The following is an 8384-nucleotide window of genomic DNA, read 5'->3' on the forward strand; positions in this document are numbered from 1 at the left end:
TGGCAATACTCACCCAAAGAAAACTAAAATAGTTTATTTTCCATCAATATTATACTATCTTGCACCAATGAAAAACACAGATGGAAACAATTATATAATCATTTATTTTGCTTTAATGGTTTCTATTACCTTATAAATAGCAAAAGTCTCAACAATATTATAACAGGTAAAAGAAATGAGCTAAGCTGCTGTAAAGGATCATGAAGACTATTTAAAGATCCCCACATCAGAAAATCTGATGTCACATCAATCCCCATCACTGAAATAATTTAAGCTGTGACTATGAAATGTAATGCCATGAACTACGTACACAAATGAGTCTTATTTTATAGTAACCCTTTGTGTGTGCTAAGTCCCTTCTGTCATGTCTGACTCTGTGCAACCCTAAGGACTGTAGCCTGTCAGGCTCCTCTGTCTATGGGATTCACCCTACTTGTACATTAACTGGATGATAACCTATTAACCTTGAATTTCCAAGTAAAAGTGGTTAACAGGTTAGAGCTTCCCTGGTGGCTCAGACGGTAAGGAATCTGCCTGCAATACAGGAGACCCAGGTTCAATCCGTGGGCTGGGAAGATCCCCTGGAAAAGGAAATGGCAACCCACTCCAATATTCTTGCCTGAGAGAATCCCATGGACAGAGGAGCTTGGTGGGCTACAGTTCATGAGGTCCCAAAGAGTCAGACACAACTGAGCAACTAACACTCCAAGTAAAAAGCAATCATCGCATAATGACGGTTCCCACTGTCGGCCTACATCTTTTCATGACCACTGCTATATCCTAAATGAAGCATTAATTTTTTCTAGGCAACTGTTTTATTCAATATCTTGCTAGCAAAGCAAATACACCCAGTATTTTGTCTAGCGGCGCTATCTTTGGCCTTCCATATGTGGTTCATCAGAGCAATGCATTTGACATAGGATTGGCTTTATTTTGAACTGTGCCTCACCCAGTTTAGCTGCCCTACACCATTTCATTCAGATTTCCATATCCATGGGGTCTGCATTTATGGAGTCAACCAACCTCAGACTGAAAATATTGCGAAAAAAATTCCAGAAAGTTCCAAAAAACAAAACTTGAACTTGCTGCATGCCTGAAACAATTGACATAGCATTTCCATTCCATTGGGTATTTTAAGCAACCTTGCTATTGTTGTTGTTCAGTTGCTAAGTCTTGTCTGACTTTTTGCAACCCCATGGACTGCAGCATGCCAGACTTCCCTGTTCTTCACCATCTCCTGAAGTTTGCTCAAACTCATGTCCATTGAGTCGATGATGCCATCCAGTCATCTCATCCTCTGTCAACCCCTTGTCCTCCTGCCCTCAATCTTTCCCAGCATTGGGGTCTTTTCCAGTGAATCAGCTCTTCACATCAGGTGGCCAAAGTACTGGCGCTTCAGCTTGTCTTTCCAATGAATATTCAGAGTTGATTTCCTTTAGAATTGACTGATTTGATCTCCTTACAGTCCAAGGGATTCTCAAGAGTCTTCTCCAACACCACAGATGATTTAAAGTATACAGAAGGATGTATGTAGATTATATGCAAATACTATGCCATTTTATATAAGAAACTTGAGCATCTGAGGATTTTTTATGGTGAGGGCAGGCTGTGGATACTGAAGGATGACTCTATTTGTTTCCTAAACTAACATATACAATTTCAGTAACAGATATTTCAAAAAGGGAGAAAGCTATTGTAAATGCTATAGTAAGATTCCTTTCATTTGGGTGTTAAAAAACAGCCAATCCCTTTTGAAAATATGTTTAACATCCCTCTTCATTGTTTCCAGTGAATGCTGTACTCCCTACCCCTGCCCCCTGCAAAATTATTATTTAAGAAAATCTGCTCAAACAATGTAAACATTTGGCCACTATTTTTCTTACGAAAACATGCTGCTGCTGTTGCTGCTAAGTCGCTTCAGTCGTGTCTGACTCTGTGCGACCCCAGAGATGGCAGCCCACCAGGCTCCCCCGTCCCTGGGATTCTCCAGGCAAGAACACTGGAGTGGGTTGCCATTTCCTTCTCCAATGCATGAAAACATAAGCAACACTAAATTAGGCCCAAATGATCAGGTTAAATTAGAGATCTGGCCGTTACTGATGATTTTGGATTCTGGAGAGAGCCATGCTGGGTCATTCATACACCACAAAATGCCTTTTCCTAAGTTGTTTGATCTCAATTATCCAAAATTTGTGGATCTTTTTAAAGATTTTTTAAAAAATTTTAAACATTTTTTTAAAAATTTTATTTGTTCATTTATTTATTTTTGGCTATGCTGAGTCTTTGTTGTTGCACAGGCTTTTCTCTAGGTGCGGTGAGCGGGGTCCACTCTTCACTGCAGTGTAGTGATTCTCATTGGAGCTTTTCATTGTAGTGGCTTCTCCTGTGTGGCGTGGACTCTATGGTGTGGGCTTCAGTAGTTGTGCATGACCTTAGAGCGGTTCCCAGGTTCTTAGAACACAGACTCAATAGTCGTGGTGTGACATGTGGGATGTTTAAGGCCCAGGAATCAAACCCATGTCTCCTGCATTGGCAGGCGAATTCTTTACCACTGAGCCACCAGGGAAGCCTTATTTGACCTTAAGGTTTAGCCGAGTTGGGCTCTTGAAACACATCAGTTTGCAAAAGACTTTGTGGAAGAAATAAAGTCTTCGGTGACACTTCTGTTTGTTACTGAGTGTTTTTTGGACTGTTGTGCTAAATTTGAGCTGGCACATTATTAACCTTTTCAAATTAGGCATTTAGTAGGCTCAGCTGAATCTTTTCTTAATTTGCACATGAGGATTTGCCAGAACAGCTGGCACTGTGCTGGAATATTGGTTGAGATCTTCAATTTACACAGGCCAAGCAGAAACACATACACTTCAGAGAGGATGACCTAATTGGTGCTGAACACAGTCACCTTTATTAATCAGAATAATAGCAATAACAACTGCTAATACTTATTGAGTGCTTACTATGTCCCAGACATTATAGGTATGAACAATCATTTACCACTTTCAACAACCTAATGAGGTGTTAGTCCCTCAATTTTGTAGATAAGAAAAGTCAAGAATGGGTAGATTAAGTCCCTAGATTATACAATTTAGTGGTAATAATTTTGCTTTGTACAAGACAATCTAACTGCAGAATTTGAGTGCTCACCACTTTGCAATACTGTGTCAACAAATGTATCCCATAGTAATAGAAAACTTCTACCTTCTCAGGTAGGTTTCCCAGTGAAGGATGTGTTCCTTTGTGACGCAGACTTCAGGGGAATAGGAGGTAACCAGGCTAAAGCAATGCATGCCACCCTTCACCTCCACTCTAAACCAACCATAGGCAACCCTGCTGTTGCCTTAAACGTGTGTGCATTTTTTGGGTTTATTTTTAACACGTTTATGGTAAGATTTATGATACTCCTTTAATATGCTTATGATAAGGCCCTTCCATATATTGGGATCTATAGTGAGAACAGAGCCATAAATGTGGAGGGTGGGGTCTTCCAGGAAGCACATTTGAGATGTTAGTCACCTGAAGAATGATGTTACAGGCGCAAGACACAAATAGGCTCTCGAGCTGGGTGGCAGACTGGAATCTAGCCCTGCTGGTCTTGATCACCAAGCTTGGGTAATGGGGCAGAATGCTGCATTCTCCCTGGGGTGGGGTGGGGAGATCAAGGGCATACAGGGCAGAACCCACATCAGAAAACATGGAGTCAAGGGTTTTTGTGTCTTTCTTATCTATGCTTGTTTCTCCTTTGAACTACTTGAATGTTTGGAAAAGGCCTTTGGAAAGTTCCAGTAAATCTCAGATGTCTCAGTGAGAGAATTTTTAAACATATTGTGCCATAGAGCACTGGAGGGTGGCAGCAGCGGTGGTGGGAATGACAGAATTGAATCCAGTGGGGAAACAGAGGGATGAAGATGGAAACTTCCTGTGGCCCGTCATTCTCCCTTCCCTCTTGGTTCTGATGCCAAACCTCGGAGGTTCTGGCTTGTAATTTAGAGGTAGTGTTTCTGTATGCCTAGAGTACTGGCCTTAGAGGTGTTTGGGAATGGTTTGTAAAATAGCCACGCTAGTTTTCTACCACAGTCAGCTCTGGAAGAACTGAAGACAGCCCAAGATTTCTCTCTTCCTTCTTTTAAAAATACAACTAAGTGTAGAGGTCTACTTTTGCTGCATTGTTGACAATGCACAGATATTTACAAGTGTCCATTATACAGGTTGGAAGAAATGCTAGGTATTTATAATGAGTAGATTTATTAAGCTAAAAAAACAAAGTTCCCTGCTACGCCCCATTCCTGACTCAAGAAAGTATCATTGAGAGTTTTACAGAAAATTTCCTGAAGCCACTAAAGTTGGGGGGATTAAAAAAGAAACAAAAAAAAAAAAGAAAAAGCAACTGCCTGGTGAAACTAGCTAGAGTTTTGCCAAGGGAGCCAGAATGATCCACTGAAACATGCATGCCACTTTCATCTTAAGAACCCTAGTCCCTCTTTCCTTTACCAACTTTTTCTAGAAAAGTTGTATTTTAGTTTCTGAAAGCACCCTACTTGGGGATGTAGAGAAGCTCATAAGGTATTTATACATTTTTTGATATGATTTTCCCGATAACTTAGTGTAGGTAAATCTAACACACTGATCCCCAAAGAGACTTCTTCCCAGGCACAAACTCAGAGGAAAGGATGAAGCTTCCGCAGGCTCTGTTTGGGAGATGGACCCAGAAACATAACTATGTCCTCCGGGGGTCAGGGGAGCCCTGGAAGTCGGAGGCTGTGATCTTCTGGACGCTGACCTCAACACAGGTCCTTTAGGATGAGAATGAGGCTACTCAGGCAGTCCCTGAGCTACCAGCCTCCTCACTCTGTCCAGGAACAAGGGCAAGATTTCAGCTGCAAAAAACAGCAGAGCTAAACTCTAAAACTGGCCAAGGAGGGAAACAAAATCGTGAGCTCCTTGCGCGGGGGCCACGGCGGGAGGGGGGTCCGGGGGAGGAGGCGGTGTCCACAATACACTGCCTAATCCCAGCGTTGCCAACTGCTAGAGTTGTTTAAAAAACCAAACAAACAAAAAAACCGGAAGAAATTAAAAAAACAAAGACAAGTCACTAAATAAAATTAGCCAACAAACCTACCTACCAGCTCTACTGGCTAACTGACGGTTTTCTGAGCCCCGAGCCTCATGAAAAGATTTCTAGCGAGGAAAATGGAAGGCACCTTCCCTGTCATTTCATAAACGTTTCTTGGCAATGCCGGGACCCTCGGCTGTCACACTTGCAGGGATCCGTGCGCTCCCAGCTTGGCCAAGGCTGCGGACGCTCCGAACCGTGCAGACACCAGAGAAAAGACAGTTTTCTGAGGCGCTCGGCAAGTAGAGGAAGAAGACTCTCTGTAGCCTCATGTTGGGAAACTTTTCCTCAAAACTGCATTATCCTTTGTTGAGCTGCCAGGAAATCCCTAGTTTCTTTTTATGGGATTGTGATGACCTGTGTCCATGATTACAAGAACCCAAGCAATTCAGGACGAAAAATATATATACACGTTCCACAAGCATGAGTCAAATGATTTGTGTATGGACGTGGCTTTGGGACATTCTTATCTTTAAACACGCCGGCGTCCGCGCACTCGGCGGCTTTTTCCTCCTATGCCTGTCCCTTGTCGGCCTGCATTTTCTAGGAAAACTGGGTACCCCAATCTCTGACTCAAAGCGCCTTTCTGCATCTCCCCACCAAGCCAAGCTCAATCCTCGGGCTCCTCTCTCCCCAGTCCCCTGCTTAGAGGCCGCTGCCGTCCGTGGTCCAGAGAAATACGCGCGTGGGGAAGCCAAGCCGGCCGGAGGGGCAGGGGTGGAACCAGGAGAATGCTAGTTTTTGCCAAGTTAACAGTTTCAGCCAGAGGGCACGGATTCTGGGGAGCCGAGGGGCCACAAGGTAGAAGTGGTAACTCCCCAGCGGTGATCGGAAGCTCGAGCCCGGGGGGAGCGGGGCTGTCATTGCCGCACCAGCCTCATGCGTAAATAGGAAAGGACGCGGAGACAGAGCCCACCAAAACTCGGGGAACACAAACCAGCCCGGCCAGGTGCGCAGCCAAAACTTCACGCTTTTCCAGATGCTATCCCCCGCCTGCTTCTCTTTCTCATCCCTCTCTGGGTGGAACCGCGTCAGGAAGTCTGATGCCCAACTCTGGCATGGTGTGCTCGGAGACCCGAGAAACCCCAGTGTCGTCAAGCCTGGCTTCAAACGCGTTGGGCAGCCACCTGTTTCACAAAGCCCGGAGTTTGTTGCGGGGGCGAGCTGCGGCGGGAAGAACCCTGTCAACCCCTCGGTCCGCCTCGGCACAGAATCTCCAAAAACGCGCATCACCCCAAAACCAAGTGCGCACATACCTTTGCGCAACCCGAGAGGCTCGCACCACTCCTGCCAACCGCGCGCGGCGACTTATTTCCCGATCCCCCGGCTTCAGCTCTCAACCCAGCCCTGACCTCGGGTCCCATACCGCGCCCGACCCCTCCGCCAGGGACAGCGCCCCAAAATACCTGCCGTGAAGATGCAGAGAGCGAAGAGGGTCTTGCAGACCATGGTACCTTGGTACTCGGTGCCGAGCCCGGCGCGGACGGCGGGAGAGTTTGCCGGGACTGACCGAGCGCCCCCGAGCGCGGGCAGCTTCTCCTCGGCCCGCTGGCTGCGGCGGGAGCCGGGCGGCCCGGGAGGCGGCAGGGGAAGCGAGGCGAGCGCCGCGCGGCTCCGTCAGCTGCTCGTTCTCCGGCGCCCGGCGCGCTTCTGCTCCATCCCAGCCGCCGGAGCCCGGGGCCGCCTCCGCCGCCGCGACAGCCGCCGCCAAACCCCTCCCACCCGGGCCCCGCGGCGATGACAAGGCCACCCCTGGCCTTTCCTCTCCTGGCGCTCGAGTCCCGAGAGTCCCGGCCCAGGGCGGCCTCTGCTGGACAGTCAGGGAGCGAGACCCGAGTTCTGACCCGATTCAGCAAATGTTTGGGGCCGTTAGCACTGTGCTGGGAACTAAGGGAATGCAAAGAAGTGAGAGCAGATCTCTGTTCTCAGGAATTTATCTCAGGTTTCTTACATGAGTTACAACCTTGGTGACCGTATGCCATCTTAGGTGTCACCTCGAAGGGCCAAGACCCCACCGTTCTAAGCACATACACTTTTTTCCAAATATGAGAGCCTTTTTCTTTTTTTCATTTCCCCAAATATTCTGTGTATACATTTAAACCCTCACTCCTATTCAGCCCCACTGCATTTCCTGGTGCCTGAGCCAAAATCCTATTCAGCTTCTTACTGTTAACAGAAGAAATAATACTAAGGTCAGGCAATGTCATTGATCGTGGGATAACTATGAGCGAGGAACCCTACAAGGTGTATCATGATGCCTTCTAACGGCCCTATGACACAAGAATTATTACTCCATTTACAGATGAGAAAGCTAAGGCACAGAGAAGGTAAGTATTGTGCCCAGGGACACAGAACTGGTAAGGACTGCATTCCACAAGTCACGAGTTTGTGTCCCACGGCATAATAGCAAAGGTTGTCATTTCTTGAGAAATGCAGTGTGTTGGACAACTGTGCTGTACAGGTATTAACCAAATCAAGTTTTCATAACAATCCTTTCAGGTGACACTGTTATATCTTCATTTTCAGGGGAGAAAATGAAAGTGCTGAGAGGTTTAAGTACTTGCTTGTGTTCATACAACTAGATAATGGTAGAGATAAGATGCCTGCCTAGGGACCCCAGGTCATCCCTGTACTCTCTCTTCAAGGCCCAGAGTTTCTGTTGTATTCACACAGGTCAGCGCTGACCTTTCACTTATCCTCCCACCACCTTAGACCTGCTTATTTCTACATTTCTATCAGACCTGATGCCAGATCACCTCCCAATATCTATGTTATTATGAGCCTGGTGGTCCCCTAGGCTGGCTTCTTGGAAGGCTCAGTGGTAAAGAATTTGCCTGCAATGCAGGAGACACAGGTTTGATCCCTGGGTTGGGAAGATCTCTGAGGAGGGCATGGTTACCCATTCCAGTATTCTTGCCAGGAAAATCCCATGGACAGAGGAGCCTGGTGGGCTAGAGTCCATGAAGTCTCTAAGAGTTGGAACGACCGAAGTGACTGAGCGTGGTCCCCTGGACACTAGAGCTGGCATGCTGCAGGAATTAAGGAGTGTTCTAAAGAACTGATTTGCTCAGAACCATGAGTAGTGCTGGAGGGCAACTTTTTTTTTTTTTTTTTCTGTGACTTCTTTCTCATTTCCCAGACAGAGCCTCAGGTTTTGTTTTCTCATTCTCTTGGATCTCATGACTTTTTCTGTGATGACATCAGTTCCTCTGCCTGACCCCACCGTTACCACGATTACAGCTTGTCATGCTTCCCCAATCAGATTAAACTGAGC

General features: G+C 46.4%; 1 protein-coding gene across 1 annotated transcript in view; it reads right to left on the minus strand.

The window, feature by feature from the left end:
- The window catches only part of PARM1 (prostate androgen-regulated mucin-like protein 1), a 127235-nt gene extending 120426 nt beyond the window's left edge, over positions 1 to 6809 (minus strand). Inside the window, exon 1 of the mRNA XM_006059649.4 lies at positions 6517 to 6809. Within this exon, the coding sequence (XP_006059711.2) occupies positions 6517 to 6559 (43 nt within the window). The 5' untranslated portion in view covers positions 6560 to 6809. The remainder of the gene's footprint in view (positions 1 to 6516) is intronic.
- Between the last annotated feature and the right edge of the window lie 1575 nt (positions 6810 to 8384).

This window comes from Bubalus bubalis, chromosome 7 (assembly GCF_019923935.1).
Source record: "Bubalus bubalis isolate 160015118507 breed Murrah chromosome 7, NDDB_SH_1, whole genome shotgun sequence".
Taxonomy (NCBI): Eukaryota; Metazoa; Chordata; class Mammalia; order Artiodactyla; family Bovidae; genus Bubalus; species Bubalus bubalis.